The sequence below is a fragment of the Pleurodeles waltl genome, chromosome 3_1 (assembly GCF_031143425.1).
Source record: "Pleurodeles waltl isolate 20211129_DDA chromosome 3_1, aPleWal1.hap1.20221129, whole genome shotgun sequence".
Lineage (NCBI taxonomy): Eukaryota > Metazoa > Chordata > Amphibia > Caudata > Salamandridae > Pleurodeles > Pleurodeles waltl.
The window spans coordinates 1,495,873,098-1,495,892,743 of NC_090440.1; the positions used below are offsets into that span (position 1 = coordinate 1,495,873,098).

General features: G+C 40.4%; 1 protein-coding gene across 1 annotated transcript in view; it reads right to left on the reverse strand.

Annotated features, from left to right (window-relative positions):
• Nucleotides 1–19,646, reverse strand: part of LRP1B (LDL receptor related protein 1B) — a 4,500,992-nt gene that overhangs the window by 2,288,825 nt on the left and 2,192,521 nt on the right. Inside the window, exon 12 of the mRNA XM_069225083.1 lies at nt 14,647–14,827. Coding sequence (XP_069081184.1) covers nt 14,647–14,827 — 181 coding nt within the window. The remainder of the gene's footprint in view (nt 1–14,646; nt 14,828–19,646) is intronic.

Here is a 19,646-nt window from a genome sequence, read left to right on the forward strand (position 1 = left end):
ATTCTCTTGCTACTTTTAAGTTCACAGCTTGGAAATTATTCTTCAGGGCTCACTTTGAGATACCTTCAAGTGGCTGATGTGCCAAACAATTGTACTTGTTGTACACCCAGGTTAATTGAAGATCACCATGTTTTCACAACACCTTTTTTGCATTTATTATTTCTTATCCAGAGTGAGGAATAAACTATTTAGAGAAAGAAATCGGTCAGATTTGGTTGTCAGTTTCTGGACTCTGCACATGGTGCACTGCTGTATAAAGCCTAGTGTTTGCGGTCCAACTGTAAAAAAAAATCAAATTGGTATACTCCTAAGTGGCATATTTATTTACACTACACTAACGTATTGTGTAAAATGTACCCAGGGCCTGCAAGCAAAATGTCTCGAGTGTACCTCAGCACCCATGGTCCATGCACTACATTGATAGTCAAAAAGCCTTCCATTGTAGTCTGTCAGTGCAGTTTCAAAACTTCAAATTCAACCTGCACAATAGCTCCTTTTGACAAGCTTAACTCTTCCTTTTAAACAGTATTTAGTCACACCTAAATAGACCTTAAACCCATAAAGCAGGGTGGCTGTAAGAAGTAAAATTAGGCCATGTAATATTTTAATGTTAAACATATACTTAGGCTGAGAAGACCCCAAAGTATATTTTTGATAGAATACCATTTGAATGAGTTTCCTGCTGTCACCCAGGAGCTACCCAGGCCACTTGATGAGGTGTGAACTTGATCTACAAAATGAGACAAAGGCCTTGGATGTGGGGAGGCGCTCTGTTTCGTTGGCAGGATGATCATCGAGACAGTGCCCAGAAACATAATTAACTTCAGAGAGGCCTACCCTGTCATAGGCAAATGTAGGTAATACTGGAGCCTACTCCATCCTTTGTCCCTTTCGGAACCCAGGCAGTTATTCACTGGGTGAGGATTTGCCCCCAGAATCAGTTTTTAGTAAGTACAGAAGAGGGGTTGCTCATTTCCCTGATCACACCTCTGGAGTAGGAACAGGAGCCCAGCACAGGGGAGGAAGGGTTCTGCCATCATAGTTTTAGGTATAAGTGGGCACTTTGAAATTGTATGCAGTAGGGCACACAAACATTGTTGCAACACTGAGTAGGGTTACTTCTGGGAACTTTTTCTGAACTGGCGAGGGAGGAGCCATAGTTTACCCCCAGCAACAGACTAGTACCAGGCATAAACTTACGACCACTGGGCACGCTCTTCAGAATGCTATTGGACCGTTGGAAGAAAGAAGAACTACACCTGCTTTTGAGACCCGTGAGGTGATCTGAAAGGCTGGACCTGCTTCCAACTATAGCCAGGAAAAAGAAGTTGACACTAAGAGGACAGATGGCTGACTTCCTGTTAAGGAGTAGGGACACAACAAGCTGCAAGCAGCCCCTTTTCCTAAGGCTGAGATGGCCAGTTCCAACTAGACCTGACTGGGACCCTGCTAATGTATTCTGCTGGACCTGAGGTTGTGGGACTCTTGGCTGTAATAAAGAGTACTCTTTCTAAAATCCTGAGAAACCTGGGACATAGAAAACGTTGTGGCTCCAAAGACCTGGACAAACTGGCCAAGTCAATCCAACAACGGTAAGTTGCCTCTGGGCCAAAGATTCAGGCTGAGGATGCAGGAGTTAGTAGAGAACAGCTACCACGATCCCAAAACTGAAGACTAGCCAATGTTGTCACAGGCCAAAATTATAAGATATAATTTACATACTATTTGATTGACAGCGAACAATTTAATATAGAGGAAAAAAGATGAGATTTTGTATCCTTTTAGTGAAAATAAATGAAAAAAGTAAAAGATGTTCTGATGATTTCAAATGGAAATTCCCTTCTCCTCGATTCATTGTTTGTTTGAAATCACAACTTGCTTGTAGCCTAAACAAAATCAAAATTTCTGTAGCCTTCTATTCATTGTTTGTTCAAAACAGTGTTCGTTTTCATTGAGTAAATTTGAAATCTCATCCTTTTTCCTATTTTGTAACTTATTTACTGTCAAATTCAAGGGCACATCAGATTGCTGAGTTATTTTTGTAACTTTTCTCTGCCAAAGCCTACTGCCTTGCCCCACTGAGGCTTTTTGACTGGGACAAACCTGGTTCCTGTAGCCAACCCACACTCCATCTTTGTTGATTTGAAATTAAATCTAGTTACTGGTGAAGAGCTACCAGATGACAGTGGTTAATGCTTAATGCTTTTTGGCACTATTCATAATTAAAAATTAATATCTAAGGTCCTCTTTATTGGATTTTTGGGGGATTTTGGGTGTATGTGTCTTCATTAAATTATTCTCTATTTTATCCATTTTTATAGGATTTATATTGCTATTGTATTTTTGACTTTTTAAGTTTTATGGTACTTCTAAATGTTTCACACATGTTCTAAACTTAAACCTGTCTGTTCTGTCCCTTATAAATCACTGAAATCTTTACTGGATTATCATCCACCCCAACTAAAAATATACTTTCTTACAACGATTTTCTGCTGCACTCCAACAAGGTCCAACTCTCTTGTCCATCAATGCTGGTCTCTTCTGTACTTTTTCTGATGGCTTGATTCTGGTCCCCACTGTCAGCCATAATACACAATTTTCCTAAATTGAAGATAAACTCTACATGCCAACGAAGAACTCTCAGAGAATGAGAAACCTGCAAGAAGGAAGAATGTTTTTTTTCTAGAAAGGAAGGAATAGTTTTGTCAAAGGTTGAGATTCTTACTTTTATTAAAGTTGTTGAGGTCCACAGATCTTATTTTTGATCACGGACCAAGAAAATGAAAATATGTCTCACCAACATCGTTTGTGGTGATTCCAATTAATGTGCTGTCTTTCTGAGCTACAGAGATGGCTCAAATCTGGTACACAAATCGTATGAAATTGTGCACCAGAAAGCCAGGCAACCATGTCCTAAAACCCAGGTGAGGCAGTCCAAAATTACTCTACAACACCTTGATTGAAATCCATGAACTGGAAGGTGGGGTTTTCAAACTCTGCAATAGGTGCTTTAACCTTTCAATACCCATGTGTCACATTATGAAATCCTAACTTCTCAAAACAACTGTGTAGCTATACCTATAAATGAAGCAAAGACATTTCTCTGATTAATGTTCTAGTTTCCAACTTAGGTTTGGTGTAATTTCATTCAATAGATTTTGACAACTGGTGTCCAAATTTTCCTACAAGTGAAAAAATGGAAAACACAAATTTTTTAACCCCCTTAATTTTTTCCTGCATACATTTGCATGATAACTGATGTGCCACACTATGCAGGTTATTATTATTCAAATATTTTATGCAAATTTGTCAAACAGAGTGAAAAATTGCAATTTCAGTTGAAGGTAGGAACTAAGTATGTGTACAGAGTTGTAATAGCCAAAGTGTGCCAAAAATATGTTATGCCAGAGAAAATAAAACTTTAGGTGTAGAATGTGCATTATTAAACACAGAATAGTCCTTTATATCTGCAGTGCAAACATCAAATCCACTTTTTTTGTTAGGGGTGGGAGTAATTTACGTAATTCTGTGCAGTATAATCTCACAGAATCACCTAAGGATACCAAAACGGACGCACAAATGCATTTTACACCAGGAAACAGCACAAAATGTATCCAGAAAACAGGTAGAAAAGACAAACAGCCTTTTGTTCTTGCTAAATGTGCTCTTGGCGTAGGATTTTCTCCCAATTTACTACCATCATTCAGCCCTTTTTTCTTAGTGCAAAAATAAACTTTGCATGTAAAATAGACATGAGGATGCATTTTTATACTAAGAAAAAGTGCTAAATGCAGCAGAACATGGATAGCTTACACTCACTAAATGTGCTCTTGTGGTAGGATTGCTTTCCCCAAATATCTCATAATTACACAAGGAGGAGTAATTACGTAACTATAGGTAATTCCACATTATTGAGTAATGCAGAATTTCTCATATTACTCCAGCATAATAGAAATTCAGCACACACCTATTTTTTTTACCACAGATCACAGTAGATTATTTTGAGGCTATTCTGAATCCTGATCCACTTTACTGCCCCACATATCCATAGAATGAGATTGTGTTCTTGGTTGCTTAAATATCTGCTTGCATAACTAATTGATATAAAAGAACAGCATTAAATAAACCATTCATGCATAAGCGTTTCTATAATTTATTACTATTCTCCACTGGAGGCTTCACTTCTCATGAGCAGTGACCCCTCCTCACACTCAAAAATGGTAAGAAAGTGTAATGAATTGTAAATTACACCCTTTGCATCTCCATAGATTTTGTATGCTCTATGACATTCGAGACATTTGTTGCTTGAATAAACTATGCATTCATATGGTTATACTTTATGTTTGTAACACATCAGTGATGCTATGTTTTGACAAAGGAAATTATTTGAGATGCCTGCATCTTTATGGGGCACTAGCAAATTCATCATGAGGACTTTCTTCACGAGGATGCTCACATTAAACATGACAATGGATATTGAGACTCTGCTTAGGGATGGCCCCGAAGGGATACATTCAAAGTGATATACTTCATACTACAAATTCAGACCTTTTACTGAAATATTGCTGTGTTTAGAAATATGAAAGCATTGAGATGGATGCTTCGTTTATTCTGAACACGGTCAATGTATTTTGAGTCAGGTGCAGACTCAATCCATTTGACCAAACTATCATTTTGAGGAAACAATCTATGGGCTATTTTCTTGATTTTTCTAGGCTCAAAAGAACAGTTAGGAATGTGTTTTAAATGATTTTAAATTCTAATCATGCTGCTTGTTTTACAACAAATTGGGACTACTCGCTGATCCACTTTTTGGATGGGATGATAATTGTTTGAATAATTAATTATATGCAACACTCCTTTGAAAACGTACTGGGTGTAACCTAATTTTAGCATATGTGTGTCAACAATAATGAAGACTGAATTAAAGTCTGCTCTTTAGGCGATTAGGAGACAACTAATACGAATAATGACCTAGCAGGTGCTACCCATGTGTTCTGGTCAAAACAGTGACCTTTTTCTAATAGTTTTTTTTAACATCAAGAGGAAAAACATAGCGGAAAATTCACATGTTTTTTTTGTGTATGTCAGCATGACTTGTGAGTTGTTCCAGGGCATTCACCAAGAGCAATGCTGTTCCAGTGTCTGCAATATCCGACAACTGTTCTCTGATGTAACATCAGTACCCTTTCTGAGTCTGGTCTGAGACTGTCTATATAACAATATGGTTTGTGCTACTGGGTATTTACATACCTCAGAGACTACTACAGTTATTCTATATTTGCCATATAAGGGTCTTATAGTTATTGGTCATTGTTTCTGCAATCCAATATTCAACACTATCAAAGAATTCTAAAATGATTTTAGATGGTTAGGGGGACCCGAATGGAGTAGTATTTTGTTGTTGTATATAATAATCACGGTTTCTAATTGGTGTCAAGGTACACCCTGGGGGGGAACTCTGTCATAGTAATCCTTTAGATAATGTTCTTGCACAAACCTTCCTAGTTCACATTTGCTTTGTAATAAGATCAACTTCTCTTAATTGTCACCTTATGTTTTATATAACAATATTTTTTTAAATATGGCATTTCATAAGTCATGACACTTTAGTGTTTTGCTAACATGCCATTGCAATCATATGTACATCAACATATTGTTCGAAATATTGCCCAATGTAGTTACTGCTTCCTAAATGATGGTTACAAAAATATTGTCTCATTGGGTATTCATTTTCCATTAATAGTTTCGCTTAGGACATCATTTTTGTAAACAATACTCAGCACACAACATTTTAACATAGAAAGTATTTTGTTTATGGTATTCTGGTACCATGCCATTGCAAATCACATCAACATATCATCAGAAATGTTAAAAATAAATTATTGAATGAATGTTATTGATTATTTTGTGAAACACAACTAATAAGTAACATCAACATTCAAATTTAAACAACTAATTGCAGACATTAAAGCAGAGTGTCTCCTCAACTGTAATTCACTGGGTAATAAAAAGTATCACTTTATCTTGAGGCACATGAATGCTCTGAGTTGTTCAGCTATAACTATAGAAGGGGCACCTCCCTGCACAAAATCAAACCCCTGAGGCATTTCCCTCTTTCTATGTCTGCTGCAAAATACAGCACACATAGAAAGAGGAAACAACAAGAAGAAAAAAACATATTTCTCTTTGTTATGCATTACCGTGGGAGGAATATAAGTTATGGTGTATTCCCAGGCCTATCACTTATGGTAAATGTGGGAATGCATCAAAATCCATGGGTGTTTTGTTGGAACACCCACAAACGACCCATGGAATGCCTCCTTGGGGCACAGTAACATAACGCAATTTATGCTGCTCTGCATTACTCTGGATTTATCAAGCCACTCAGAGCCTGCTTGGCTTTGCATGGCTTGATAAATCGCATTTAGTAGTTGTGCCGTGCTTGTACCCTACTGCTTGGTGCAAAAGCGACACAACTACTACATACGTAAGTCTTTAAATCAATAGCAGTCCAAATATTTAAATTAACTCTTAAATAACAGTTATTGTTTTGTTTTAAATTGGGATTGATGTGGAAGGTTTATTGCAAGCAATAACGGTGCTGACTGGATGATAATCAGCATCCTTAATTAAGACTATTACACAATTATGCATTTACTAAAATTAAAAACTGAAGTCCCATTTAAAGTGCTTCATAAATGGCATAAATAACTGGGAATTACATAGCTGCATGTTTATCCCCTAATGGTAAGTGACTTGAGGAAATATAATTGTGGTAATGAAATCATTTTTCATGTATGTGTGAGTAAATAATACGAGCATTTTGCTGGAGGTAACCATCAGATCATATTGATGAAACAACGCAGCATTATTGTTTTCAGTAATGCATTATTTTTTCAGTGGAGTGGGAAAACGTGTTAATTACTACACATTTGTTTTGATTTCATGGCTGTGTAAGTAAGGCTGTAAGGCAGTATCATAAATAAAAATGATGGAAATAAACACATTGTTGTTGCTATTTCTGATGAGATTATAAACCATTCATAGACATCAACTCATAATTCAGCAAACTCCAAACAGTCTTAAAAGACAATATTACAGTGCTGTGCACCCTACAAAGAAATACAGATTTGCCATTTTAACTGTGCCCTGAATATTTCAATGCATAGAGGTTCTGAACAATCCACCCAGAAAAAAGCAGTGAAGCTTCACTACTGGCATTCACATCGACTTCATAGTGTAGTTCAGTTATCTAGTCACACTTGCTGGAGTGGGAGGACCATGTCCCCGAGTCCTGTAATGGTTGCCACATAATTTTCTTCAGAATTGCTGCTGGCCAATTAGATCATTGAGTTCAGCTGTAACAATAATATTGCAGGACAGAAATTGATAAGGGCTGAAAAAAATTAGAAGGCCATATTTTTTTGAATCAGATTACCTAGCATTTTGTGTTCCAGTCCCTAGCCCCTCCTTAAATGCTAATTTCTAAAATACATCTAAAGAGATTTCCATCAAATCACAAAAATCATGCTTTCTCAGCAAAGTTCTAAATTTTTCGCCAAATTTGTTTACATTTTGGTTAGCATTTGTTCTGTATCTGAGAGCAAAGATTCAAGGTTTCAGGCCTTCTTTTTCAACAACACTTGAAACTTTCCATTGAGGAGCTGGGGTGGATACATTATTTTTGGAAAGTTTAATTCAGCCCTAGAATGAATGACCTGTGATTTCTGAGCATTGTCCGGGTGAGGGCTGCAGGAGGTGCATTGACCCCTGCAGGATACGTTTAAAAAATTGCACTTTCAGGGATCATTGAGTCCGTGGCCCCCAGTAAAGTTTTGTCTTGAATCAAAGGACTCTCAGGGCTAGTGCTTTTTTTCAAGGGCTCTGGTATGTAGGGACTCCTAGAGCTTAGTGCTATGGATGTATTATGAAACTTGAATGTGTAAAATAAAGACTGATGTGTAATTTACAATTAAAATGAGCTTGTTCACAATGGTTAAGTAGTAAATAAATAATTTGAATATGATTCCTAAATTGAATTTTAAGTTAATACTAACTATGATTAGTGTTTTATAAATATAGTTATCCCTTAACAAATTCTAAAACCTTAACCTGAATATTGATATGGTGACTGTGAGCATTTGAGTTGCTGTTTGACTGAGGAGTGAGCCCTGGTCAAGCAACAACCACGATAGCTGGCAGGGCACACACAACTCACTAAATTTGCATGTGCTTAACCCTGGGTAACGTGGCACAAAAAGCAGTCAGCCTAAACCTACAGGCAATATGAAAAAGAATGTATCTACTATACCAACAATAATAAATTGAAACACAACACAAGAACACCAATTTAAAAAGACTGACAAAAATTCAATCAGAAGAAGAGGAGTTATGAATTTTTAAAGTTTTTAGTAAACATTAGAGCCTAAAAGATCAAAGCAGAGTGCAGTTCTTATACAAGAAGTAGATTGGGCCCAGTCAAATCTTACCTACAAACATAGGAGAATTTTCAATAAAAATGTTCTGAGAAAATAAAGCTCAGAGGAGCAAGGCTGCAGATGCTGTTTGGAGAAGGAATCATTGTCATTGTGGAGTCTCTGGACTAAGTTACTCTTAAGACTTCTACACTCTGACTTATTCACTTCAATGGAAGTTGAAAAACTTCAGAGGGATGAGGCAGGATGATGTAGGCAATGAATGTTCTGGGAGGTTGAATACCCCTTTGTTGAATCACAGTTGAACAGTATTTGCTTCTGCAGAGAAGAACGTAGTGGAAGCAGCAGCGAAGTCAGGCTGACCGATGATACACTTTTGGGCGGATCAATGAGCAGGTTGGTCTTGGTCTTCCCTTGATTCTCAGGGATATTGTTTGACAACATTTTCTAAGTTCCAAGTTTTGGATTTTGGCTCTCTGGCCACCTTTAGTATCACAATCAAAAGTCGGGGACTGGATGGGCACCTCTTGGGGATTTAGGACTCATTCAGGTTCATGATGGTGGAAGCTTTTTATGTTCCTGTGGCTCTGAATAGAAGGGCAACGAACTAGCCCTTGGAGTCACTCTGATAGTCCTGGTTTCAGGTAAAGATGCGTTCAAGGTAGACTCCAGGCACAAAGCAGTCCTTCCAGTTATTGCATGGCAGTCTTGCAGAGTGCACAGCAGAGCGCAGCATCAAGGAGACCTTTGAGATGGTTCCACAGGTCCAGAAAATAAACTGAAGAGTGGGTCTGAGGGCCCAACTTTTATATTTGGTGTCTTCTTTGAAGTTGGGAGAAGTTTCTAGAGGTTTCTTCTTGAAGTGCTTAGAATTTCCTGACTCTGTCCTGAAAACAAGCTTGCAGCAATGACAATGTGGAGGTGACAACCCCTTTATGGGAATGCGAAGCACAGCCTATTCAGTTGTAGAAAGGACTGTGTCCAGGTCCACCCTCCATCATGCCAGCAGATGGTCCATTGAAGCACACCTATTCACTCTGTTGTGTGACTATGTGGGAGAAATTCACAAAGTCTATCCGTCAGGTACACCCAATCATGTGACCCAAGACAGGCTTCAGGCACAAAATGTTAATTTCTTATCAGCATCACCACATATTGTATCTTTTGCCTTATGTTCAATGGCAGAGATTGATATAGTGGCAGAATGTCAACATCAGGGCAGTGCACGCTCTACAGGCGACTGGAATGCAAAAATCCAGCCCTTCCAAGATAACGTAATTCATGCATTATGCTTATATTCAAGGTGCTTATAAATACTGTTCATTTGCAATGTATTGTTGTAGGCTTTCAGAGCGTGTCAGGGTGTGGTCCCTTCCCTTCCCAGGGCCTTCTAGAAGCTTCCTCTGGAGCATGACTGGGTGTGGTTGTGGGCTGGGCCAAGACTCTATATAAGGGAGCCAGCCCAGCTCCACGTGCTCACTATTCAGAGGTCCCGGTGCAGAGCAGCAGCAACTTCCTGAGCTCCTGTTCCAGGGGCCTACTTAGATCTTCCAGGCCTTGCCCTTCACTTTGTTGGTGATTCTTGATCAGGGCGATAAGACGGAGGTCGGGCTGGGCCCCCGATCCCGTTCTCGAAGGCTTTCAATGTTCTTGGGCCTAATTTTCATGATAAATGATTTTACCTTGTGCGTGTGAATGTGCGATTGGCTTTTTCTGGCATTTGCATACTAGCATTCGAATCGGCAAGACGCACAATTTATTTCTTGTGCTTAACTCATGATATTCATTGTACTGTACCATTTCATGGCATTTACAAGGTAGTATTCGAAACGGCAAGACGCACAATTAATTTCTTGTGCTTAATTCATGTTATTCATTGTGCGCTAACATTTCATGGCATTTACATGGTGCCATTCGAATCGGCAAGACAAGCAATTCATTTCATGTGCTTAACTCATGATGTTCATTGTGTGCAACCATTGCATGGCGTTTACGTATTCTTGTGGAAATCAGCAATGTGCGCAATTCATGTTTCTGCATTTAAAAACTAAATGTTAGCATTATAGATGTTACATTATATGTGCATTATAAGCCCCTTAATACAACTCCTATGGTGTTCCAGAAAACGTTCAGATTATTTCCTTGTACTCATGCAAAAAGACTGTGTTTGATTCTGAAGACATAATTCTAGAGGGTGCTTATGTTTCTAGTCAATGTGTAACAATTCATTAAGAGGTTTTATTGATAAGTTGCATTAATCATTCTTAATTTCTTCCCAGGTAACCAGATGTCTTGAGGCCTAGTTAATTAGTCCATGCTTAAGTTATCCATGGTTACAATATGACAATGCTTAGAATCATATTCTAGTAAAGATTAATATGATATAATTTTGATATTGTGTGTTTTAACCTTTTCCTTCCTACAGGTCTTCTTCCCAGCTGTACCCTACCTAATCCCCTTTTCCCCACTTGGACTCTCTTAGACTCTGTGACATTCTATTCAGAGTATTGGAGCTGTCTTGTCATGGACATGTTGGGAATGTGCGCAGACCCCGAGGATCTGGTGACTCTGACAAGAATATGAAAATAGGATTATGTCTTTATGCAATTCTCTTTCACATATTTTCAAAGTGGCTCTATCATTAGTATCAACCCCTCGAGTAATGCAAAGGTGCATCCTAATCCTGCTCTCATATATTAGAGGCTTGATTGTGCGGTGCATGGTACAGGTGTGCTGATAAATCCACATTTACAATTTATGTTATCATGGGGTAGCACTGTGTCAATACTGTGCAATTATGAATTTAACTCCATTGAATGGAGAATTACCATGTGAGACTGTATTTTCTGGCTGTAAAACGACACAGAATTCCCAATTTGTGGTTTAACGCATACACTTACAACCATTGAGCTGATGGAAAATTTTATGGGAGCCTCTGCATAGAAGGAGGGAGAGAGTGGTCTGGACCCCAAGTCTCTGCCTCCAGGATCCTTGGCTCATCCACAGATGCTCTTACCTCGTGGTGCCGTTCCTTGTCTGAAGGCACACCACAGGCATAACCCTGATGAATCCTCTCCACTGCAGCCCAAGTAGAGCACCGGGCTGAGGCAAGTGAGCTGCACATTGCCACCTGTGTTGGCGCCTCAACTCTGGATACTGGGTTCTGCCTCTCTCCGAGTAGGGCCACAGCACTGCAGGAATGACCTCTAGCAAGGCCTTGGGGAAAGGGATGATGTTGGGCCCAGGGCATTGGCTATTTCAGAGGGTGACACAAAGGCACTGCTCTTCACAGAGTCGAGGGAGGCTCAACAGGCACCTCTCCTCACAGGAGCAAGAGATAACAGTGCCATCCAATGTTAGGTTCATAGTCTCTTTGAGACACAGAACGGAATGCTGTCGGCAGAAGTCACACAAGGTGCTACTGATGAGGCAGCCATATCAAGACTGTATGGTTTCTTATTACAACAAATCACAGCAACCTTTCTAAAATAATTGTCAAGCATTAGCAACATGCAAAAACAACACAGAGTGTTGGTTAAAGATTTTTAGTGATTTGTGATACCTTATTTGGAAAAATAAACATGTACATTATAATCAATCAGTATTTTATTCTCCTAGAATAATTTTGTGTTTTCCTTTGAGTCAGGGCAATTTACTGACTGCCTAGTAATAGACTAAGAAATCTGCTGCAAAATTGACCTCTGTAACTTTACTAACAGAGGAGTCTCAAAAGTTTCCTCAATGATGCTCCGAGAAAGATGGGGTTAGTGCTTAGGAAATGGGGTGGGGCTTTAAAGCACCATCACTGCCAGTGAGCACCATAACTTTACCATACCCTTAGTGCATCCATCCGTCAGTGCGTGCATGCATTCACTTCCAGTTCCTTTGGTTTCAAAAGTAACTTGTAGGATCCAGAAAATTGAGGGAGGCTGTGCCTACTGCTAGGAACATCAAACATGGACTATGAGGTCATTCATTTGAGTATGCTTTATTTCTTGTCTTTCTGGAGTTAAATCAGCGTATACAGAAAGTATGGTATTTGCTAACTTTATTGAATCTCCCATCTCAAGGAAGCTTTATGGTTTTCTGATTAGTGTAAAGTTGGAAAAAAAGTATACGTTTGCAATTGATTCTAATATATTTTTGCAACACATATCTAACAGCTTTTTTGATGTTTTTAACATTCATTAGAAGTTCTACTTTTATTCTTCATGTTTACAAACATGCTTGCTCTTTCATATGAAGGAGCTATGCATCACAGATTTAAGTGGTTTGTAAAAAGATGATAGTATGACTAGGTATTATTAGAAATAAAGTCATCCCTGCTGTATATGTTAAAGATAATGTAAGTCAGAGTTCCATAAACTTTGGCCTCCTTCTTCTATATGATCATAGAACTCCTCAAAAACAGTAATATCCTCATAATGCACAACTGGGTGTACTTTATCACATATATCATTACAATATAACAACCAACATTTTTGTATCAAAGTGGATATTTCTCTAAGCAGAGTTTTATTTATATTTTCATGATTATGAATAAATTGCATTACTTTGTGTGCCTTGTTTTCAGTTGTGATTCTTCTGTGGCCCTGGTGCATTAAGAATATTTTTTTTATTTACTTCAGACTATTTTTTTCTCTCTGGAACGATTCTCTAAAAGTAATGCATACAGCATTTTTCACTGTTTGGCATTACTTTGCGTCATGAGGATGTCTCATGAGTGGAATATTGAAATTCATTACACTAACACGCATGATTTCTGATGCAAAGCTGTAGCTCCTAAAGTTGGAAGACAGGACTTTGCACTGTAAGGATGCCTTCTTGAGGCAGACAGTAACAGGACAAAATGGCCAAAATAGATAAGGGCTGAAACCATTAAAAGGCCCTATTTTCTAATTCTTGCAATACGATACTCCAAGGGCACAACCATCCAGATATTTGTAGCTTTTTTCGCCTCTCATTCCGAGCCCCTGTTTCAATGCGCATTTCTAAAAAACGTCTGAAGAGATTTCCACCCAATCATAAAAAGCCTGCTTTCTGAGTAAAGTTCAAACTTTTTTGCCAAATTTGCTAAAAATTTGTTTAGTGTTATTTCTGTATCAGAGAGCAAAGATTCAATGTTTCAGAACTCTTTCTTCAACCAAACTTCTTTATTAAATCGCCTGTGATTGTAAAGAGCCTGCATGCTTTAGGTGGACGAATGAATGAGAAATGGACTGACCTATTTAACTCATAACCTCAGCCAGGAAAGGAGAGACCCCGGTGGGTGTGTTGTTTCACTGCCTCTTCGCTTCCTCTGCACTGGGCAGCCACAATCCTATGAATAGTTAAACCAAACTATGACAGATTTTCGCCCTTAAAATGTTAAACCGAGTCTGTAACAAGCGTGTTGATGTACTGCAGTGTGGGTTTCGTAGCTGCGTGGCTGTGGTTCCTATTAGTTCTATTTACTCCTGTGGTTCAACGAGTTTGAGGTTCACCAAATAAAGTAACTTCCTACAGAATAAAAAAACAAAAACACAGTCCCCCACGGGTGCACTCATCTGGTCCAATTCCATGTGATAATTTTGCTCTGCATGACTAATAATCAGGGCATAACTGGTGCCCGTTTTATGTGAATATGAGTGTGGTTGCAGGTTTAAGTAGTGTCTATATAAGCAAAAGTGTGCACGTCTGCATAAGAGTGCCTCGGCAACATTATAGAAAAAAAAAAAATATAGAACCTATTTGGTTGTCTAACACCAGAAACAGTTTTTACTTTCTAAATTCAAAGCCTGAAAATCTGTAAACTACCAAACACAGAAAAAAAACATACTACTTGGTATTTTCCATTTGTGAATGAGTCACGGACCATATCGCCCACCATTGAACAATTTTCTGAAATCGTCTGCGTTTCATTCCCTATTCCAATTGGCCCACTTTACATATTGCCATGGTACATTTATTAAAACAAATGAACATTCCAAATCGCCTCAAATGGATTTTTAGCAATTAAAGATAATTTTACTCCAACCGGTTTAGAAAAAAAAAGACTTCAATAGATGAAGCTGAAAGTAATTGCTCATTATCAGCACTGAAACAGCAGACATTTTGAGTATTCATTATTATGAATGGCATTTGCAGGAAATATTGTGGTTTATTTTCCTCAAATATCATGGTGGGCTTTAATGAACAAAAGTAAAATGCGCACAGTGTATCGCCATACCCGTTAATTGGATCAACAACTATTCCCCTCGGATGTGACATTTCTCCTTCTAACAATGTTTTTCTACTTTGAGAAGCTTTCTCCAGCTTGGCGACATTAATAGTTTTTCGATGGCCATCATTTGTCCAGTAAATATTATTTCCAATCCAGTCAACTGCTATTCCTTCTACATTGTCAATATCTGGAAAGTAAAGAAGAAACATTGCTCATTATTCAGTTTACATTTGCATACCGTTTGAACAGCACAGAATACACGGCAAATTTATTTCGAAAGTACAGCGATAATGAAACCAGCACACAAACAACCCAACAGAGAAAAATACCATGCGCTGCAATGACTTACAAGGAAACAAGAATTGAAATTGAAAAGCAACAGTCAAAAGGAAAGCAATCTAATGAAGATTTACACAAGTTTGACATCAAATATATACTATTTATGATAGGTTGGAAAGATAGTACAGAATTCAGTTTTTTTCTGACTTAAATGTCTTCCTGTGTGCTTTTTCTTCCAAATGTAATACATGCAAATAGAGATTTCCCTAGTCTTGGTGTCAGAAAGGCTTGATTTTATTAAAGACACAGAGGCGAGTATTATGCTTTACTTTTCTCACTTTACTAATTAGCAGCCAAGAGCTACTAATCCCAGAAACCCTGGGAAAAAAATTACAAAAACACATCACAATGGGCTAACCAATCACATAACGAGCCCCCTGATAACCATCTTGACTGAGAGCACCAAGTCCTCTTTTCTTGTGAAAGTCAGTCAAAAAAAAATAATCCGAAAAGAACCATAAAATTCCATAAAGAGTCAAAATTGCAGAGAGGAAGTATTTGCAGAAATACTTAAAGAGTGGATAGGAAGCCACAGGAGAAGAGGAGGATCCATATGATGGTCCCGTAATAGGAACATTCGAAAGTCGATCAACCGGAAGCTGTGGTATTGGTTGAAGTAGAGGCCACTGCAAAATAGAACAGGGAGAGTTAAATGAGGAGGGATAATACTCGCCTCCGTGTCCTTCATAAAATCTAGCCTTTTTGACACCAAGGCTAGGAAAATCTAAATTTTATTACAAGACCGGAGGCTCATATTATGCTTGTTGAAAGCAATGCAATAACCGTTTGTAAAGGGTGATCAACAGGTTTACAATAGAAGGTTCTAAATGTACTAACGTTTGACCAATCTGCAGATTTGAGGATATCATGTAAACTAGCTCCAGCCCAAAAGGCTTGAGAAGCCGTAGCTCCTCTAACGGAATGGGCACCATAAGAAGTGGTAGGAACTCCAGCCAGGGACATAAGCCACTTCACCCAATGAGCCAAGGTGGGGGTTGAAACAGGTTTATGGGGTTTCTGAAAAGAAATAAGTAACTAAGATGAGGAAGGAACCCTGAGATCTGCAGTTCATGAAATGTAAGTTTTTAAGCAATTACCCACACTCAGGGGGTCATTCCGACAAGGCGGAGGGCAGCGGAAGCACCGCCAACAGGCTGGCGGTGCTTCCTGGGCGATTCTGACCGCGGCGGTAAAGCCGCGGTCAGAAAAGGGGAGCTGACGGTTTCCCGCCGGTTTCCCGCTGGCCCAGGGAATCCGCCATGGCGGCGCTGCTTGCAGCACCGCCATGGGGATTCCGACCCCCTTCCCGCCAGCCTGTTTCTGGCGGTGTCCACCGCCAGAACCAGGATGGCGGGATCGGGTGCCGTGGGGCCCCTGGGGGCCCCTGCACTGCCCATGCCACTGGCATGGGCAGTGCAGGGCCCCCCTAACAGGGCCCCACAAAGATTTTCACTGTCTGCTTTGCAGACAGTGAAAATCGCGACGGGTGCCACTGCACCCGTCGCACCCCTGCAACTCCGCCGGCTCCATTCGGAGCCGGCTTCATTGTTGAAGGGGCTTTCCCGCTGGGCCGGCCGGCGGTCTTCTGGCGGTCGCCCGCCGGCCCAGCGGGAAAACCGTAATGGCCGCCGCTGTCTTTTGACCGCGGAGCGGTCTTTCGGCGGGAACCGCTTGGCGGGCGGCGACCGCCGACCGCCGCGGTCAGAATGACCGCCACAGTTTAGGTAGAGAGAGAAAAAAGGGATAAAGGACAGAAGACAAATTGGTCTTAGTACATCTAAAGACATTAAAATACACACCTAAGGCGGAAACATGAAAGGAGGAAACATCCAGAGCCTTGACATCTGAAACACGTTTGATAGATACTAAACAGTGGAGCATGGTCAATTTTGCAGACAAATGTTTCAAGGATAGATCAGCATTATCGGGCCATGAGATAAGAAGACGAAGGACGGAGTTTACATCCCACATGGTATTGTATTTGGGAGTTGGAGGTTTGGAAAAACAAACTCCTTTTAAAAGATGGCAAACCAAGGGGTGTTCCCCTACAGGTCTACCATCCACCCTGACGTGTTCTGCAGATATTGCAGATCTGTAGGTATTTACAGTATGGTATGCCTTACCTTGAGAAGCTAAGGAAGCTGGAAAATTTACCACTAAGGTAACGTCTGCTGAAACAGGATTGGAATTCCTGTCCACATACCAGTTACACCATACTGACCAAGCAGAGTAGTAGACTCTTTAAGTACCCGGAGCCCATGATTGCTGGATGAACTGGACAGCCTCCTCCGAAATTCCTGGGGTTCTCCAGGAAGCCCCGAATTCTCCAAGCTAAGAGATACAGGGAACCTTGCAATATGAGTTTGTGGGGAAGACCTTGAGGGTTCAAGAGGAGATCGGGGAAGGGAGGCATCAGGACTGGAAGATCTGAAGAGAGTTCCAACAGAGTCGGATACCAAGGTTGAGACTGCCAAAATGGAGTGATGAGAACTAGAGAAGAGCATTGTCTGCGGGCGTGCACCAGGACTCGAGCGATAAAAAGGAAAGGGGAGAAGGAGGCCAAACTTGAAGGAAAGCATTGGTAGCCAAGGCCAAAGGATCTGGTTTCCAACTGAAGAAAGTTGGAAGTTGAGAGTTGAGCCTTGAGGCAAAAAGGTCTAAAGACATGGTTCCGAAGATAGAAGAAAGGAGTTTGAATATGGAAGGGTGAAGATGCCAGTCGCTTGAATCTTGGGAATATCTTGAGAACCAATCGGCCACTACATTTAGATTGCCCAGAAGATATTCTGCCTTGACTGAAATGTTCTTGTGGAGGCAAAACTCCCAGAGACCCTTGGCCAGGAGAGCCAAGGGTTTGGATCTTGTTCCGCCCAGGCGATTTATGTATGTTACAGCCGATAGGTTGTCCATTCTGAGAAGAATGGAGCACTTTACTCTGTCTTTTGTAAACGACTGGATGGCAAAGGAAACTGCAAGCATCTCTAAACAGTTGATGTGCAGTGACGACTCCTGAACGGACTATGGACCCCCAGTCGAGAGTGGACCACATCTTGCACCCCAACCTGTCAGACTTGCATCTGACTAAGACAAGATCTGGGGCGGCAGAGAAAATTGTTCTCCCATTCCAGGCGTCTAAATGACTCATCCACCATGTAAGTACTTCTCTGGATTCCGAATATAGGATGAACTGGCCCGAATAGGCGAGACCTTTCTGAAGGTGACAGATTTTCAACTTCTGAAGTGCTTTGTAATGAAGGGGACCCAGAAATATGGCTTGGATGGAGGAAGAAAGAAGGGCTACAAGACAATTTATTGCTCTGAGGGAAGAACAAGGGAGAGACAAGGCATGCCAAATCTCTTTCTTTATCAAGGAAACCTTGCGCTGTGGAAGTTGAAGAAGAGACTCTGTAGTGTTGACAAGGAACTCCAGGAACTCGAGACATTGGGAGGGGATTAGAACCGACTTTTGAAGATTTATGAAGAAGCCCAGGCGAGACAGGGGGTCTTTACAAAGGTTTAGTTGTGTCACAAGGGAGGACTTGTCGCGAGCCATAATAAGGAAGTCGTCGCCGTAGACAATGAGCCTTATTCCCTGAACTCTTAGAAAGGCCACCACTCGTTTGAGGATTTTGGTGAAACACCAAGCGACCGATGAAAGACTGAAGGGAAGAGTTTTGAACTGAAAGAAGGAATCGTCCCACTGGTATTAAAGAAACTTTCTGAAAGAGGGATGGACAGGAACTGAAAGATAGGCGTCCTGGAGATCTATTCAAACCAACCAATCGTTGTGTAGGAGGAGATCTCTGAGACAGAGGATAGTTTCCATCTTGAAATGATAGTATACTACGAAATTGTTTAACTCTTTTAGATTTATAACTGGACAATGTTTTTTGTTTTTCTTCTGAACCTGAACGATGGTGCTGAGAAACCCAGAAGGGTTGAAAGTCACTTCCTTGACAGCCTGTTTTGACAGTAAAGATTGTACCTCGTCGTGAACGAGCCGAAACTGGTCACGAGAAAAAAGGAGAGGACGAGGAAGAAAGGACTGACAAGGAGTTTGGTATAAATCTATGCAGTAACCTTGAACAGTTTGAATTACCCAAGGAAGGATCCGAGTTTATAGAAACCCAATCGTTCAAACATAAGCCCAGTCTGCCTCCTACTGGAGGAAGGCCAGAACTGGAAGTTCTTACCTGCAAGTCGCTCTCCTTTGGCTTTGTATCCCCTGTTGCGGCCTCCGCGGAACCTGCAGGGAAAGAACTGGTGTTTTCACCCCTGGTAGACGTCAAGCTGATGGGCTTGGGAGTAGGAGCCTCTGTTGAGGGATTGCCCTCTTGTTGAGAAGCGGCCGGCAAAACGACTCCTGCCGTTACCGGCCCTTCCAAAAACCCGATAGGAAAAAGTCCTCTTCATAGAGGAATGGGCTTTGTCCAAGGAGTTGAAAGTAGACACGTACTTGCTCATTTCCTTAATAAATGACTCGCCAAAAAGGAGACCATCGGCATTGGGATCCTCCTCCTTGGAGGCTAAAGATCTGAGTTTCGGATCGATTTTAAGAAGAAGACTCTTTCGTTGTTCTTGTGAAATGTAAGCATTGGCATCGCCCAGCATACTCACTGAGCCCAGTTGGAAAGGATCTCCGGATCAACTTGCGAACCTTCCATTTT